This window comes from Gigantopelta aegis, chromosome 4 (assembly GCF_016097555.1).
Source record: "Gigantopelta aegis isolate Gae_Host chromosome 4, Gae_host_genome, whole genome shotgun sequence".
Lineage (NCBI taxonomy): Eukaryota > Metazoa > Mollusca > Gastropoda > Neomphalida > Peltospiridae > Gigantopelta > Gigantopelta aegis.
In genome coordinates this window covers 38,755,303-38,774,308 of record NC_054702.1, presented here as the reverse complement: position 1 = coordinate 38,774,308, position 19,006 = coordinate 38,755,303, and the positions used below count along the sequence as shown (strand labels likewise).

The 19,006-nt window shown below is 39.4% G+C and overlaps 1 protein-coding gene across 2 annotated transcripts in view; it reads right to left on the bottom strand.

The window, feature by feature from the left end:
- Positions 1 to 18,779, bottom strand: part of LOC121370519 (putative defense protein 3) — a 63,734-nt gene extending 44,955 nt beyond the window's left edge. The window contains exons 1-5 of one of the 2 annotated variants that reach the window (XM_041495802.1): positions 18,594 to 18,773; positions 9,202 to 9,400; positions 8,538 to 8,710; positions 6,722 to 6,813; positions 1,070 to 1,723 (exon numbers count right to left, since the gene is read on the bottom strand). In XM_041495802.1, the coding sequence (XP_041351736.1) occupies positions 1,456 to 1,723; positions 6,722 to 6,813; positions 8,538 to 8,710; positions 9,202 to 9,400; positions 18,594 to 18,611 (750 nt within the window). In that variant the 5' untranslated portion in view covers positions 18,612 to 18,773 and the 3' untranslated portion in view covers positions 1,070 to 1,455. Of the gene's footprint in view, positions 1 to 1,069; positions 1,724 to 6,721; positions 6,814 to 8,537; positions 8,711 to 9,201; positions 9,401 to 18,593 lie in introns of those variants that run through there. The other variant, XM_041495803.1, reaches the window with a different exon arrangement.
- Positions 18,780 to 19,006: the final 227 nt, after the last annotated feature.

Genomic DNA, 19,006 nt, shown 5'->3' with positions numbered 1-19,006 from the left:
TTATTATATATTAATTTTCATTTTTTCACGATTCCCTCCAAACCTCCCCCAAAGTTCCATTAGCATTCCGCCTCATGTCACTGCCGCCAACCCCACCCCCCCCCCCCCCCCGAAATGGATTTTCTGGATCCGTCACTTGTCTAGACTCGAGACTCTAATAGAGTCTGAGACAGTAACGACATGGCAACGCCATACAAATTGCATTCGTGTGACGTCATTTGATATTAAGTCTGTTTTATAAACACGGGCCCAGGTGACAGTGAATCGTCATGCAGAACCCATATTTTTGTTACAACAGTTCCAACCTGGCATGTACAGTGTTCTGTTATTTGGTGTGTGTTTGTTTGTTTGCTTCTTGTTTGTTTGTTTGATTTGTGTGTCTGTGTGTGTGTGTGTGTGTGTGTGTGTGTGTGTGTGTGTGTGTGTGTGTGTGAAAGTGGCAGGATTACGTCTATGACCGTAAGTAAGCACAACACATCTGAGATGCCTGAATATTTTAACTTGCTCAAGCCAGGGTGACAAATCTATAACCACCTGGTTGTCACTAGGGCCTTGTCACTAGGGCCTGCACGAGCCCAAAATAGTGGACTCGAGTACTCGAGGGTCAAACGTGACCCAAACCCGAGTACACGACACTTACACTAGAGATGACGATGAGACTAAGGAATAAAGTAAAATTGCAGTATGCATCTTATTTCCAACGCTGAACATGGACGACAAATCATGGACGACAAATCATGGACGACAAATCATGCCATTATATTGCATTCCACACATTCGAATTTTGTTTTACTCATGGGCGTATGAGGGTTCTTTGAGTTAGGGGGGCTGGAGGGATTGATTTGCCCGAAATTTTACCCAAATAAAAACTGCCCGAATTTTCCCCACTGTTTTGCCCGAATTTGGGTTAGTTATTAGCGTTATTTTTGTTATTATTGTATTTGTTTATTTATTATTATTATTATTATTAGTAGTAGTAGTAGTAGTAGTAGTAGTAGTAGTAGTAGTAGTAGTAGTAGTAGTAGTAGTTTTATTATTATTTTCATTGGTCTGATCACAAGAAAATATGTTTTTAATAAAGATTTTATTTTGGCCAGGTTTATAAAATTTTGGATGAAAACAAACGAATTCGATATCCCTTTCAAACAAAGATCATTATGGAATTCGTATTTTTTTTGTATCTAAACGTACATTAACTTTCATCTCATATTATACAATTATATTAATTTCCAAAAAACTAGTATTAAAGAGAGCTGGCCAAAACAATACTGTAACAAAACTCTTTCGTAAAACACAAACAACCTAAAATCAGATTTTTTTTTCTTTTTTCACATACATATTTTTGGATAATTTGTTTTAAAAATGACACTAAATTAAGATGATATATTTACGATATCAAAATAGTCTTTAAGGACTCTCATCTGTGAGACGGTTGATTTGTAAACCAAGAGTAGTTTATGAGAAAGAGATAAAATTGGCCATGCTGATGCAAAGCCCAAGAACAACAACAACAACGGCGGGTGTTCTGACGTCAGCAACGGCGGGTGTTGTGACGTCAGCAACGGCGGGTGTTGTGACGTCAGCAACGGCGGGTGTTGTGACGTTAGCAGCGTTTTTCTTGCGCACGTGACAGAATTGTGGCTCGCTTTTGTCGTCGCTATCTTTCAGAAAGCTTGACGTCACACCGGTCCAAAACGTCTTAACGTTCTTCACAATCGTAGCTCTGAAAGAAATAATGAAAGAAAGGAAGAAAGAAGCTCTGAAAAGAAAGAAAGAAAGAAAAAAAAGCCGCAGTATTGCCTTGGTTGTAATAAAAATAAAAAAAACCCACCCAAACTGACCCTAGACTCCGAGGTAGCATGGGTTCTTTTTGATGATTATTTCATACTTTTATTAGTTAAGTTTTGAACTGCTTTGTAATTTTGTTGTAACTATTAATTGAAAAAAAAAAACAACCTATTTAATTGTTATTTTAACCAACAATGCAGAAACATTTAAATAACTGATGCAATCAAAAGTTCACACGTACTTAACAATCGGCTAGCCAGAGCAGGCCTACTCAGACTGTAAGAGAGCTAGACGAATATTTGGACAGTTACACGTTCTCATTACAAATGTCCGTCTAGCTCTCTTACAGTCAGAGTACTCGGGCTAACAATCTTATTTTCAAGCATAAGAGCTCAAAACGTCATAAGAACAAACTACATAGCTGAAATTTGCATGGTTGAATTTATGTCTTGAAACAATTATTTGTTCATTGATTTAGCAGTTAGCAGATTGCTGCATGGTGTGTAAAATATTGTTTGCAAGATAAGGTGGGACAAACTTCTTTTGTGTTTTTTTAAATAGTTTTGGTTATTTCATTTCCATTTGTTATTTGCTTCCACACACAAAAGCCTCACATTTTTACTCCCTAGAACACAAAAATAAACATGCTCATGCAGACGACACTTCAATATATATTTTGGGCATGATCGCCATAAATTAAAAAAACAAAACAAATGTTTTAATTGACATACGGGTCATTTTTAAAAATCTATTTCGGTTCCTGTGTAGAAAAAAGAATTTTGAAGGTAAAATGTAACAAAAAATTGGATATACTTAGAATTTCTTAGCTATTTGACTGTCTACTCATTTTACTGTGAGACTTGGAACGTAAACAAACGGTAGGTGGCGTATTACTTTAAATAGAGGGGGGGGGGGGGATGGACTTAATATAGGTAGTACTAAACCAAATAACTTCCGGCTGGGTCAAATTCGAGGTGCACCGAACTTTTGATAGAGAAGTGAACACCACAAGTCCTGTGATTGGTTATAAATGTGAGTGTGTTGGTTGTAAAAAATAATAGTTTCATCTGGGTAAAAAAAAATTGCAATTTTATTTCATCTAGTACCAATGTGTCAAGTAGCCTTGTGCTTGAAACATGTATGGGGTACCTGTAAAAAAAAGTACTCGAATTTTGTGCGAAACTAGGGTAGTCATAGACGCTATCCGTTATCTCAGAAACGAGCAGCTTGACCCCCATTTTTTTTATTCACTTTAAGTGTAAGGGGTGGTAGTATTTATATCCGTGGCGTTTATGTCGGTTGATACGTTGCAGGTAGGAGTTTTAGCCACATATGTTACTATTGTCGTCTATGGGATTTGATTTGGTAGTATACACCCTATAGCACATATTCAGTGCATAATAAATTTTTTTATGATTTTGTCATTTTATTTAATTAAACTATACTGGTTGATTAATTAGCCATCACTCGATCATGCAAGTTCACAATGACCTTGACCTTGACAATAATCTCTGTACATGGCTCTGAATGGAGTTTGAATCAAAGTTAGCACTGAAGAAAAGTTGGTTTTGGCCTATAATTCATACTGTAAAGATTTCAATAATTTCTTTTTACATGGTATTTGACTTGCCATATACAACTGCTCTTAAATATGGTATTATATATAGGCAACCTGAACTAAGGTTTTAATAGCAATTTATTTTTATATTAAAAATAGCATGTGCCAATAGTGGGTTAATGTCTTTAGTTTCCATTAACATTGTTAATTTTTTATGTATGAAATTCTGAAAACTCAAATTTGTAAAGAAGTTGATTTTTATTGTCATTTTGACATATTTATAGGGTGCTAAGTTATATTTTAGACAAATTTGTAGTTTTATGCAAAATTTAAAGTAAATTTGAAGAAAAACTTTACCAAAAACATAATTAAATTTGTTGTCACTATTGTGCCTTCTGTTCTTATTTGTATATAACAATAAGGTTGTTAAACATATACTTAGATCTCCAGATGATTTTTTTCTTTCTTAATAATCACTTAGTTTGCTCTCATGAAAAGCATTTTGAGTTTATACTAGATTCAGAACCAATTTTTTCAGATTTGATTACCTGCCTTGGGTTAAGTTGATAATTTATTTTATTGTTAAAGCTGTATTACCTATGTTACTAGCTAAATAAAATGCTGGATTACAGATTGTAGGAATACATCTAATGTACATATTGTATTCATCCGGATTAGAAAATAATGCAAGAAAATAGATGTTCGGGTAATTTTTGTCATTAAAAATAGTTTTTTTCAGTAATAATCAAAAATAATTGTGTTAAAGCTGCATGATTATTCCAGATATCACAACTATTAAAACCTCCAACTACAGTAGGCTATAAATAAATATAGTCAGGAATATTGGTGGCTGCCAATAGTTTTGATGGTTCATTATGAAAATGCATGGCCGATGGATTTGAAATTCCCATACCTGGTAACTTGAAGACACCCACACCCAGCATACAGGATTTCCTCCCAACACTAATGTTCAGGACATTAAGTCATTACTTCATACGGGTACAGTCATGTTTGTGTTTCCTTCCTCAGACAGTGTATTTTTTTTTAATACTGATATTTCTTTTTGATGTGCCTGTTTTAAGGTCTTCATAATCTAGGGGTCAATCAAGTGCAATGTGTTTTAATGGCATTCTTTAAAGGGGTAGAGGTACTCTGACTATCTTTGTTGTCTCTACATATATACCTGAGTAAACACACCGAACTGAAAGTAAATATCTTCAGAGTTTTATTTTTAAAACATTTTGTTGTTTAATATGACATATTGCATTTGTACAAAACTATATGCAATATATATGCTTTTTGAGGTGGTACATTATATTAGGTTGCACTGTAGAAACAACAGTTTCAGTGAGGTTGTCAGTTTATGTCAGAATACGCCAGATCCTGGTTGTCATAAAGACACATAGCTGGACACTTTTTGAAAAATGTATGTTATCAGTATAGGTAGTACTAAACCAAATAACTTCCGGCTGGGTCAAAGTTCGAGGTGCACCGAACTTTTGATAGAGAAGTGAACACCACAAGTCCTGTGATTGGTTATAAATGTGAGTGTGTTGGTTGTAAAAAATAATAGTTTCATCTGGGTAAAAAAAAATTGCAATTTTATTTCATCTAGTACCAATGTGTCAAGTAGCCTTGTGCTTGAAACATGTATGGGGTACCTGTAAAAAAAAAAACTCGAATTTTGTGCGAAACTAGGGTAGTCATAGACGCTATCCGTTATCTCAGAAACGAGCAGCTTGACCCCCATTTTTTTTTTATTCACTTTAAGTGTAAGGGGTGGTAGTATTTATATCCGTGGCGTTTATGTCGGTTGATACGTTGCAGGTAGGAGTTTTAGCCACATATGTTACTATTGTCGTCTATGGGATTTGATTTGGTAGTATACACCCTAGAGCCTGCGACTTAATAGAGCCTGCGACTTAATAGAGCCTGCGACCTACTTTTATCCCCGTTTCGTTTAGCCTAATATTGATATCGAGCTACTACAAAGCCACTGGCGTAGCTAGGATTTTAGATTGCCTCACTATGATTTTATAAAATTGTATACAGTCTGGTCCACGGCATTAACTAACGACCGCCGGTAGTAGGAGAGCATAGTGCCTCTTAACAATGCCAGAAATAACTCAAAAGTGGTCAGACTAAGCCCACAGCTAAAAGCTGATGATGGAGAATGACAGGTGTGTGACACGGATATCCACAAGAGACAAGCACCTGTCGCAGTTGGAGAGACAATGACTGGGATGTGGAGGTGGACAGCGAAAGAAGTTGAAAGATAGGAGTTGCCAGATCAGGAACAAAGGAGTGAAAGGAAAAGGGGTTGTAGGAAGGAAGGAAGGAAGGAAGGAAGGAAATGTTTTATTTAACGACGCACTCAACACATTTTATTTACGGTTATATTGCGTCAGAGGGGCTGTAGGATAAAAAAATAAAAAAAATGATACCGTAAACAAAGACAAGAAAAAATGTTTGATTGCGGGGGGTGGGGGTGGCGTGGCCCCCTTCTTACGCCACTGTGCAAAGCCCAGGTCCAGAGACCGTGATTATAAAGTTTCTTAAACTCTTTAGTGACGTCGCATGTACACAATGTGTATGGCATTGCCATGGCGTTATTTAAGTCTCAAATTATGTTAGTCTTGAAATCTTGAAATGAGTATAGACAGTGGTAGCTGGGAAAAACGGGCGATTTGGTGGCTACGGTTCGAATCCCAGCAACGGCATGTGAGGCAAAATATTATTTTTATCCCCTGTGCGCGTGCGCTTATAGCTTTATAAGCACTAGTCAAAGACAACATACATACAGTATATAGTAAAGTAGAGTGTTTTGTTTAACGACACCACAAGAGCACATTGATTAATTAATCATCGGCTATTGGATGTCACACATTTGATAATTCAACAGAGGAAACCCGCTACATTTTTCCTATTGCAGCCAGGGATATTTTATATGCACTTTCCCACAGATAGGAAAGCACATACCACGGCCTTTGGCCAGTTGTGTACAATATATAGATATTCATACATCTATATACATACATGCCAGAGCCAGGTTTTCCCCACAAGTCCAGAATGGATTTAATTATCCCCTGCGCCTGTGCGGTAATATCTATGTATGTCTATGTATATCTATCTATCTATCTATCTATCTATCTATCTATCTATATATATATATATATATATATATATATATATATATATATAGAGGAGAGAGAGAGAGAGAGAGAGAGAGAGAGAGAGAGAGAGAGAGAGAGAGAGAGAGAGAGAGAGAGAGAGAGAGAGACAGAGACAGACAGACAGACAGACAGACAGACAGAGACAGAGAGACGGACGGACAGACAAATACCGGTATAATAAAGAAACGTATCATACACTCACTGTATATACACATGGCCTACTTTGGAGCTGGGTGCGATCCAAGTGAATGTCTGGGTTGTGTGCTTCTCGCTCACCTTGTGGGCTACAGCACTCTGCAATGGTAAAAAAGAAGAAGTTTGTTTTGTTTAACGACACTACTAGAGCACATTGATTTATTAAACATTAGCTATTGGATGTCAAACATTTGGTAATTTTCACCAAGTCAAATAGAGGAAAACCCGCAACATTTTTGCCATTAGAAGCAAAGGATCTTTTATATGCACCATATCACAGACAGGATAGCACATACCACGGTCTTTGATCTACCAGTCACGGTGCACTGGCTGGAACGAGAAATAGACCGATCGCGTATCAAGCTAACACTAAATACCATTGGGCTACGCCCTGCCCTTTGCAATGGTCAGGTCAGATTCAGACGTCTAATGATTGTGTTATGTATAAGTTAAAGGCTCTGTCCTGCGTTTACAGCCATTTTAAGACATTTCCGACCAACATAGTGGTTTGGGCCTACTATAATTGAATATTAACAGACGCGTTAATATGTCAAATATTTGTTATCAGCAAAAATGATCAATACAACGTCAAACCATAGGGTTATTGTTGTATTAAAGCGGGAAACTTTGCCTACCCGACGGTAGGCAGCAGACAGCAATTCCATGTTTTAGCTATAGAGTTATCTCTGGCTGAGAGAGCGATCATAATCGTCCAAATGTCCGTCTAGCTCTCGAACGGCAGAAGAAGAAGTTTGTTTTGTTTAACGACACCAGTAGAGCACATTGATTAATTAACCATCGGCTAATGAATGTCAAACATTTGGTAATTCTGACTCTTAGTCAACAGAGGAAAGCCGCTACATTTTCCTAATGCAGCAAAGGATCTTTTATATGCACTTTCCTACAGACAGGAAATCACATACCACGGCCGTTGACCAGTTGTGGTGCACTGGTTGGAACGAGAAAAAAACTCTCTCTCTCTCGCTCTCCCCCCCCCCCCCCTCCACATTCTCTCTATCCCATTATCTCTCTCATTCGGTCTATCACACATATTCACACACACACACACACACACACACACACACACACACACAGAGATGAGAGAGAGAGAGAGAGAGAGAGAGAGAGAGAGAGAGAGAGAGAGAGAGAGAGAGAGAGAGAGAGAGAGTGTGTGTGTGTGAGTGAGTTGGACAAAGACAGAATTAAAGACGATAAATAAATAAAATAGCAATTTCTTTTTTACTTTACAAAAAAACCACAATCTCTCTATATCTCCCATTCTCTCTCTCTCTCTCTCTCTCTCTCTCTCTCTCTCTCTCTCTCTCTCTCTCTCTCTCTCTCTCTCTCTCTCTCTCTCTCTCTCTCTCTCCCTCTTATTTAACAACGCACTCAACACAATTTTATTTACGGTTAAATGGCGTCAGACCTATGGACCACACAGATACTGAGAGAAGAAACCCGCTGTCGCCACTTCATGGGCTACTCTTTTCGATTAGCAGCAAGGGGTCTTTCTATATGCACCATCCCACAGACAGGATAGCACAGACCATGGCCTTTGTTGAACCAGTTATGGATCACTGGTCGATGTAAGTGCTTTACACCTACCCATTGAGCCTTGCGGAGCACTCACTCAGGGTTTGGAGTCGGTATCTGGAGTAAAAATCCCATGCCTCGACTGGGATCCGAACCCAGTACCTACCAGCCTGTAGACCGATGGCCTAATCACGACGCCACCGAGGCCGGTGCAATAATAATGAAAGCACGTAGTTGTCATAGCTAACATGATCATTACTATACTCTTCGCTTAGAGAATACTATCTGACCTTGGAAATTTGTCCGCAATCCATCGTCTTCAAAAATGTACTATTTGAATCAATGGTGAAAGTTCCCACTGGTTCCGACTTTTTGTCAGACGAGCAGTTAGCTCGTCTTGCCTGCACGAACAAACCTTTAAAATACATTTCGCTATTTTTGGAATCCACTGTTGACACCGTCACTGAAATGAAAAAAAAAAAACCCACAGAAGGTTTACAGTATTAATGGAATGAATGAATAAATGAATGAATGAATGAATTATCATATGGATGGATGGATGGATGGATGGATGGATGGTTAACAATACATCAGCACAAAACTATATATCGGAAGGAAGGAAATGTTTTATTTAACGACGCACTCAACACATTTTATTTACGGTTATATGGCGTCAGACATATGGTTAAGGACCACACAGATATTGAGAGAGGAAACCCGCTGTCGCCACTTCATGGGCTACTCTTTTCGATTAGCAGCAAGGGATCTTTTATATGTACCATTTCATAGACAGAATAGCACATACCACGGCCTTTGATATACCAGTCATGGTGCACTGGTTGGAACTACAAATAGCCCTATATATCGGCTATTGGGTGTTAGACAAAGGTAAATATTGAAAAAGGCTCCGTGTTAACGGGAAAGAGATAGTCACTTTAATTGGACATTCAGTACCTGTTATATGATCGCCAGCCTGGTATGACGTCGTGTCGTTTCCTTGAGCATCTCTCAGTTTGATGTTGACGATCGGAGTAGACGTCTGCGCATCAGCTTTATGCTTAGTTGGGAACATTTCTGCGCAGGACTTAATTGGTGGCCCCTTTGAAAAGGCGCTAACAGCGCTCAGCCCAACGGCAACCATGCAGACGAGTATCTGAAAAAAACCCCACCCAACATAGATGGTATCTTTAATAGAAACCTTGGACCTAATGCTAGTCTCAAATTACCAACTGTCACGACGGAGTTGGCCAACTCGAATGGTTGCGTTGTAATTTCCCCCACTCTCGACCTAAGACGGGTGCGCTCAGATTAACAACTAACCAGTGGACAATATTATGCCTGTCCCGAGTCAGACCCCCGATCCTATCGGAGGCCGGACTCGGGATAGGCGTGTTCGAAACCCTAGTGGTATATGGACACGTTAAACGAGTTATACTAGCTAACCACCAACAACTAACAACTAACCAACTGTCCTGGGCTCCGTTTCACGATGCGATCTTAGCCCTAAGATTACCGTAAGCGCATAGCTGCCCTATGCACTTAAGTTGATCTTAGGGCTAAGATCGTTTCGTGGAACGGGGCCCAGGACAGTTGGTTAGTTGTTAGTTGTTGGTGGTTAGCTAGTATCATAAAGGTTACTATTTTGGTTAGCAACCATTTTACTACTCCCCCCCCCCCCCCCCCCCCCACGTGACTCGTATGACGGCCATTCTGCAGAACGCCACGGTTGTTCGCGTTTAGTCTCTACATGTCCGAGCCTGTCCTAGCAGCACTGGAAGATTGACCGCCCCACTCTAAGAAGAAATAGGAAGCGGGGTCGGCCCCTACTACTCTTTTTCTAGACTTTACCTTGCTTTATAGTGATACCATCTCGTATCCTCCGGAGTCGGGCCCGTCCGCACCACTATACCAACCCATGACGACTGGATTACCCTAGTTTGATACTCTCTCTCGTTCAGACGGATCCGGCTTCTCAAGATCTGTATTTCAGCACAGCACTAAACCTTCAACGTCTATCGACTGTCAATCTAGGGGTTTTCTTGACGGGATGCAACCCATCTCGTCCCTTTAAGCTGTGCACCCAAACGGCCTTAACGAGGCCACTCGCGTGAACATATCGATCGGACTTTAAACTTTTAGATCTGCGTTTAAAATTTTATGTCGAAATTACTTCTTTTTTTAAATATTATTAAATAGTCCGATCCTCTCTTCTTTCTCTTATTTAGTTTTGGACTGTCCTTCTAAAATGCTCCAAATTATGTAAATATTCGGCCGAGCAGTCAATTCTTTTTATTTTTGACTTGTAACCTTTTTATTTTTTTTATTTATTCTATTAACTTTTTTACTAATTGCTTTTTTCAAAATTCTGCCCATCCCCCCCCCCCCCCCCCCCTCACATCAGGCCACCGATCTTATCGGAGGTCGGACTCGGGATGGGCGTGTTCGAAACCCTAGTGGTATATGGGCACGTTAAACTAGTTAACATCATCATCATCGAGTACTCGAGGGTCAAACTCGACCCGGACCCGAGTACCCGACGCTTACACAAGATGATAATGAGACAAAGGAATATAACGTAAAATAGCATTATATAGCTTAATTCCAGCACTAAACATGAATGCCAAATCATGCCATTGTATTGCATTTAGAAACCCGTTTATACGTTCAGTATTGTGACGGACGAACGGACGGCCAGATTAAAAAAGAAACTAGCAAATAGTCATATAATTATCGTGTAACTTGTATCGTTAATTAGTTACTGCTGAACTAGTTGCTCTACATTGTCTCACTTGTACGGGTACTCAAGTCCTGTGAACGGACTAGGGTATCCACGAGTACTCGAGTACTCGGGCACGAGTCGAGTCAAGCAAGGTTAGAGTCCGTTCACAGGACTTGAGTACCCGTGCAAGTGAAACAATGTAGAGCATTAATTTCAGCAGTAACTAATCAGTAATACAAGTTACACAATAATCGTATGATCATGTGCTACTTTCTCTTTTTAATCTGGCCGTCCATCTTGGTTTTAATAATACAACGAATATCTTTTAAAGGGACATTCCTAAGTTTGCTGCAATTTGTACGACGTTATCGACTAACAGAGACTTTTTAACGATTGTAATTACATATCAAATATATTTTTCTGCATAAAATATTAGTGGCTGTATATTAAATGTGTTTCTGATGGTTCTACTATTTGTACTAGGTTAAATTTCATTTTATTTCCTAAAAAAGATTTTTTCGTATGTACGAAATTATTTGAAGACAAAATCCAGTTTAGGCTTCTTACAAATATTAAGACGACCAGAAATACATTGAATATACAGACACTGATATTCTAAACAAGAAAATATATTTAATATGTACGTTTAATCGTAGAAATATTTAATTTTTCTGAAACATCTTACAATGCAGCAAACTCAGGAATGTCCCTTTAACAATACAATTTCAATAACAGAAAATGAAAGAAAAGCGTCAGATGGTTTCAAAATCAGACAAATGTTCTGGAACGTGACACTGAAAAACTGGAGAGAATAAACTTCTTATTTATAGTACTTTTAAACATGGTTTTACCACTGAATTTTATGTTACTACGCCTACGCCTACGTCGTATTTTGTAGTGGTACCGCGCCTTTAAGGTTAAAAACGGATAGATATGATTTTTTTATTCTTTTGAGATTTACAAAATAACCTGTTTTAACTGTCTTAATTAGAATCTGAGATGGCTCTTATGACCCACCATACTTTATATTAATAAATCGCTCAACACCCCATTAAATACAATACTTTTTAAATATTTCTGGTAGTCTTTACTAGTTTTAAAGTATCTCATAATACCATAGGATTGACTTGTGTACTTTTATTGTTGTATTGTTGTATTATTATTGTTAGTGATCTCCTGGGGTTTTTTTTAATCTCTGCATAAGGTGAGACCTAAATAAAGAATCTGTCTGTCTGTCTGTCTGTCTGTCTGTCTGCAAACACACTTCGTAATAAGGCCCCAGAACAACAGAACCATTACGATTTTCAATATCGTATACGAGGACTGCCACCTCCCAGGAGGATATCCTTTGTACTTCGCATGTAGGAAGACTGCCACCTCTCTGGAGGACATCCTTTTTACTTCGCATGTAGGAAGACTGCCACCTCCCTGGAGGACATCCTTTTTACTTCGCATTTAAGAAGACTGCCACCTCTCTGGAGGACATCCTTTTTACTTCGCATGTGGGAAGACTGCCACCTCTCTGGAGGACATCCTTTTTACTTCGCATGTGGGAAGACTGCCACCTCCCTGGAGGACATCCTTTTTACTTCGCATGTAAGAAGACTGCCACCTCTCTGGAGGACATCCTTTTTACTTCACATGTAAGAAGACTGCCACCTCTCTGGAGGACATCCTTTTTACTTCGCATGTGGGAAGACTGCCACCTCGCTGGAGGACATCCTTTTTACTTCGCATGTAAGAAGACTGCCACCTCCCCGGAGGACATCCTTTGTACTTCGCATGTAGGAAGACTGCCACCTCCCCGGAGGACATCCTTTGTACTTCGCATGTGGGAAGACTGCCACCTCCCTGGAGGACATCCTTTTTACTTCGCATGTGGGAAGACTGCCACCTCCCCGGAGGACATCCTTTGTACTTCGCATGTAGGAAGACTGCCACCTCCCCGGAGGACATCCTTTGTACTTCGCATGTAAGAAGACTGCCACCTCCCCGGAGGACATCCTTTGTACTTCGCATGTGGGAAGACTGCCACCTCCCTGGAGGACATCCTTTTTACTTCGCATGTGGGAAGACTGCCACCTCCCTGGAGGACGTTCTTTCTACTTCGCATGCAAGAGGACTGCCACCTCCTGGAGGACATCCTTTGTACTTCGCAGACTGCCACCTCCCTGGAGGACGTTCTTTCTACTTCGCATGCAGGAGGACTGCCATCTCTCGAGAGGTTAATAATTTCTACTTCGCATACAGGAGAAGTGCCATCTCTCGAGAGGTCATCATTTCTACTTCGCATGCAGGAGAATTACCACCTCCGTGCCTCCAATGTTTTGGTTGACAAATCTAAACCTGCACAGGATAAAGCTCAGTGGAAATTTAAACAGATGCGATGAGTCATGCACCGGAACAGTTCAATTATGCATCGTATCTGCCATGCCAACCATTTGACTTACGTCCTAATATAACAGTGACAGAAGTCGATAACAATAACCTTTAAAACAGCCAAAACGACAACCTAAAATATTTATATGTATATTGTTGGAGAAACAAAAAATAAGCGGACACATAAATAATTAATTAATTAATAAATACTGACTGCAGCCGAAACCCTTCTCGGGAAGTTACCTGTGTTATGCTAGTGTCAGACTATCAACTGTGGGTGTGCTCAGATTAACAACTAATCAGTCGTAGGATTTGTATACGACGTGAAATCCGCTGTAAGAGTGCTCACACCAGCAACCAGACATCCGTAGAAGTCGAGAGACTAACAGACAAACTGACAGACAGACTGACAGACAGACAGAGAGTTTATTAAAGTTTATTAAAGTCTCACCTCATTAGAACGAAATAACATTTAGTATATATATATATATATATATATATATAGCCACTCTATACCGAGTTATGAGAGACTATTCGCTAAAAGTATCTAAAAGACAAATAAAGTAAACAATCCAATATCAGGGCTCGAACTTAAGAATTTGTCTCCCACGGCAATTTTTAAAAGAACTGCAAAGGGTGAAACAGTCCACCGACGGCAATTTTGAGCCTGCCTATGGCAAAAAAAATTATAAGTGACATTTGCAGAAAATAAAACCTGACTGAAAGGCTATCTTGCTATTTGTAGACATCTTTTAAATGTGCAGATGTTAAATATTGGCAGATAATGTACACAAGGTGTATACATTTCGCCATTGTTGAGGAGCTTTACCGACGGCACGAAAGTGCCATCGGTGATGCTCTCTGCCTACGGCAATTTATATCCCAACGACGGCAATTGCCGTCGGTGCCGCCGTTAAGTTCGAGCCCTGCAATATAGTACAGTTAAAACAATGTCAGCACAAATAAAAACAATAAGATATATACGTTCAAAATATGATTATTAAAAACAATAAGATATATACAAAATATGATTATTAAAAACCATAAGATATATACCTTCAAAATATGATTATTAAAAACGATAAGATATATACCTTCAAAATATGATTATTAAAAACAATAAGATATATACAAAATATGATTATTAAAAACAATAAGATATATACCTTCAAAATATGATTATTAAAAACGATAAGATATATACGTTCAAAATATGATTATTAAAAACAATAAGATATATACCTTCAAAATATGATTATTAAAAACAATAAGATATATACATTTAAAATATTATCGGCGAGTTTGCCAACTCCGTCGTGACAGTTGGTAGTGTGAGACTAGCATTACCGACAGTCAGTCTCATACCACTGCCATTCAGTCCCACGTTACATTTCTCTACTGTATACAGACAAATAACTATAATAGTTGGGGCCTCCACGAGTATTGAACTTGAGTACCGAAGGTCAAACTCGACCCGGACCCGAGTACCCGACACTTACACTAGATTACGATGAGATTAAGGAATAAAGTAAAATACTAGAATTATGCATCTTTATTCCACCATGCCATTGTATTGCATTTAGAAGTGTTGTGACGGACGGACGGACGGACGGACGGACGGTCATTTTAAAAAGAGAAACAAACGCATGGTCATATAATTATTGTGTAACTTATATCGTTGATTATCTACTGCTGAAATCATTGTCCTACATTGTCCATTGTATTGTTATGTAGTTGCTAATTGTATTCCACCGTGTACGGGTACTCGAGTCCTGTGAACGGACTCGAGTCTTGCTGGATTCGACCCGTGCCCGAGTACTCGAGTACTCGTGGAGACCCTAATAATACTGACATAGATCTGGTCTCAAATACCATGCCATATGTTCCACTTCTTTCTTTCGTTCATTATATTTTGTTTTCCAGAATGCTAGGAAATCGTGTTTAACAACATTTAAACAAAATCTAAATTACAGGGGTGGGTGTGTGTGTGTGTGTGTGTGTGTGTGTAGGCACGTGTGCATGAATTTTAGCAGGTGATAGTCTGGACTGTGGCGAGTGAAAGTTTATAAGGCGGGGGGGGGGGGGGGGGGGGGGGGGGGGGTCCAGTCATGCACCCCGGAAAAAATATTTTTAAAAATAAGAACATTTGTTCAAGAAACCCCACCGCAATCCGGACCTGTACGGGGGTAAAAATTCAGTACTGTTGCACCTGTCAGCTTTTTAAAAAACACCAACTATATAATGGAAACCGAAACGGGTAACAAACAAACAACAACCAACCAATAAGAACGCAAAACACCACCCAGACTGGTTTTTATGTCACACATTGCACTGGAATGTGCCATATCATTTCGCTTACGTCACACGTGACACTGATCTGTAAAACAGATTAAGTAGGTCAGTCACGGATCACGGATGCATACATACATCCATATTCATGTACCAGGTGCAACTATGTTATTAGTTTTGTAAATATTATTTCCCTTTTTTTTTTACCCATATTGTCATTAAACATATATAATAGAAGTTGGATTAGCAGTTATTTTAATGAGGGGCGGGACTAGCTCAGTGGCACAGCGCTCGATGCGCGGTCGATCTGGGATCGATCCCCGTCGGTGGGCCCATTGTGCTATTTCTCGTCACAGCCAGTGCACCACGACTGGTATATCAAAGGCCGTGGTATGTGCTATCCTGTCTGTGGGATGGCGCGTATAAAAGATCCCTTGCTGCTAATCGGAAAGAGTAGACCATGACATGACGACAGCGGGTTTCCTCTCTCAATATCTGTGTGGGCCTTAACCATATGTCTGACGCCATATAGCAGTAAATAAAATGTGTTGAGTGCGTCGTTAAATAAAACATTTCTTTCTTTCTTTTTATTTTAATGAATAATGGATTAAGTTGGGAAATGCACTTGGGTGTGTGGATTCGTGTAAATTATCAATTCGCCCGTATGTGGCACACAGAGCCAATCGGGCTATTGGGTTTGCATTTGATCTTAGCCACCGGCTTCGGTGGCGTCGTGGTTAGGCCATCGGTCTACAGGTTGGTAGGTACTGGGTTCGGATCCCAGTCGAGGCATGGGATTTATAATCCAGATACCGACTCCAAACCCTGAGTGAGTGCTCCGCAAGGCTCAATGGGTAGGTGTAAACCACTTGCACCGACCAATCATCCATAACTGGTTCAACAAAGGCCATGGTTTGTGCTATCCTGCCTGTGGGAAGTGCAAATAAAAGATCCCTTGCTGCCTGTCATAAAGGAGTAACCTATGTGGCGACAGCGGATTTCCTCTAAACAAACAGTGTCAGAATGACCATATGTTTGATGTCCAATAGCCGATGATAAGATAAAAATCAATGTGCTCTAGTGGCGTCGTTAAATGAAACAAACTTTACTTTGTTCTTAGCCCTGTGTTAAAAAACACTAGCCCCGGGCATCGAGCTAGCGGATTTGTCGAACTCTGGGCATGTGAATTAGTTTCCACACCTCCTCGGGCATTCTCCACTGCAAAATTATTAAATGTTTGACATCCGACAGCTTAATTAGGAGTAATACATTAATGTGTCCTAGTGGTGTCGTTAAACAAAACAAATTTATTTTACCTGTCATTAAGACAATCATGCAGAGAGAATAAAACTATTAAATGGACATTCCTGAGTTTGCTACATTGTAAGATGTTTCCGACTAATAAAATATTTCTACGATTAAACTTACATATTAAATATATTTTCTTGTTTAGAATATCAATGTATGTATATTCAATGCATAATATATTAGTGGCTGTATATTAAACGTGTTTATGGTCGTTCTAATATTTGTACTAGGTTAAATTTTATTTTGTTTCCTGAAATAATGTTTTTTTCGTACGTACGAAATTATTTGAAGACAATATCCAGTTTTGGCTTCTTACAAATATTAAGACGATCAGAAACACATCAAATGTACAGAGACTGATATTCTAATCAAGAAAATATATGTAATATGTAAAAATATTTTATTAGTCGGAAACATCTGACAATGCAGCGAACTCAGGAATGTCACTTTAGTATAAGAAAATGAATTGTACACTCACTCTGAACTGGGGTCGGTATAGGGATTTGAACTCTGTACCTACCAGCCTTAATCCCAATGACATATAGCCACTGTTCGAACTGAGGTCGTGTTACATACATTATCGTAATAAATCCCCCCCCCCCCCCCCCCCCCCCACAACCACCCACCCTTCAACCACACGCTTGACCGGTTTTTACAATTTATGACACTATTTCTGAAATTATTTTAGTCGCAAGTGTGTAAACTTGTTTAACAACTTTGTTGCTTGTGTAATAGGGTTTGGCACACGATGTGAGGGAATTTTAGCTCGTGTTGGGTTGTCTAGACTGAGATGGACCTAAAGGTATAATAGGAGCGGGATTTAGCGCAGTCGGTGTCTAAAGCTCTTGCCTGAGGTGCCTGAGTTATAGGATCGAGACTCCTCGGGCGACCCATTGTGTTTTACCCGTCCCAACGACTGGGTTTGCCACGCCCGTGCTTATAAGTTATAAAACTTATGTTAATGTCAGACTACCAACTGTCACGACACAGTTGGCCAACTTGCTGCACTCACGACTTCTACGACTGTCCAGTTGCTAGTCTGAGCCCTCTTACAACTCTGCCATCGGACCTAAGCTTAAGGCTGGTAGGTACTGGCTTTGGTTCCTGGCTTTGGTTCCCACCCAAAGCCAGTTTAACGACTCAGTGGGTTGGTGTACGGTCACTACACCGACTTCTCTCTTACTAACCACTAACAAACTAACAACTAACCCACTCTCCTGGACAGACAGCTCAGATAGTTCCACCTTTTTACTTTCTAAGTCATCCAGTATAATACAAAGTGACTTGTATCAGGCAATCGCCTCTATAAATTAAGTGTGTTTCTCTTTTGTCTTCTGTAATGACATCACTGAATAACTATAACAAATAGGTACAGTTTGGTGCAGGACATTGCTCATGGCGAAAACCAAATAGCATTCTAGATGACTGTAAATACCAGTAGAGTTGTCATTCGGCAAGGATGACGTTTCAAAAAACGTTTACGGCAAGCTTCTCTCTCTCTCTCTCTCTCTCTCTCTCTCTCTCTCTCTCTCTCTCTCTCTCTCTCTCTCTCTCTCTCTCTCTCTCTCTCTCTCTCTCTCTCTCTCTCTCTCTGTATGTCTGTCAAATGCAAAACAAATTTTTAAAAATTAACAAATAAAACAAATCTTACCTGTGATATCCACTTCATGACTGTTTCCCAATAAACTCGACCTCAGTTGAGGGTAGACCCTGAATAAAGTTACCCCAGATTTCTCCCGACATGCAATAGGGCTTCCGTAAAGGTCGAATGATTTTTCACAAAACAGAAGGTTGTAGAAAGGATCAAACTTCTGGTTTGAAATGTGATGCGAAATGTAATCTTGACTGATATACGATAAAGCACTTTTGTTGCTAATCTGTGACGTCAGCGGGACCTTTCTCACATTTTCTATACCTAGTGTCGTACATTAGTATAGGCCGATGTTTGATACCAATAGCCGTATTTTATAATATACTGGGTTCTTTTTTACACACATTCGTTTCCTTAGGAAGAGCTTCCATACAAGTAAAATGTCATGATATGTGCTGTCCTGCCTGTAGGAA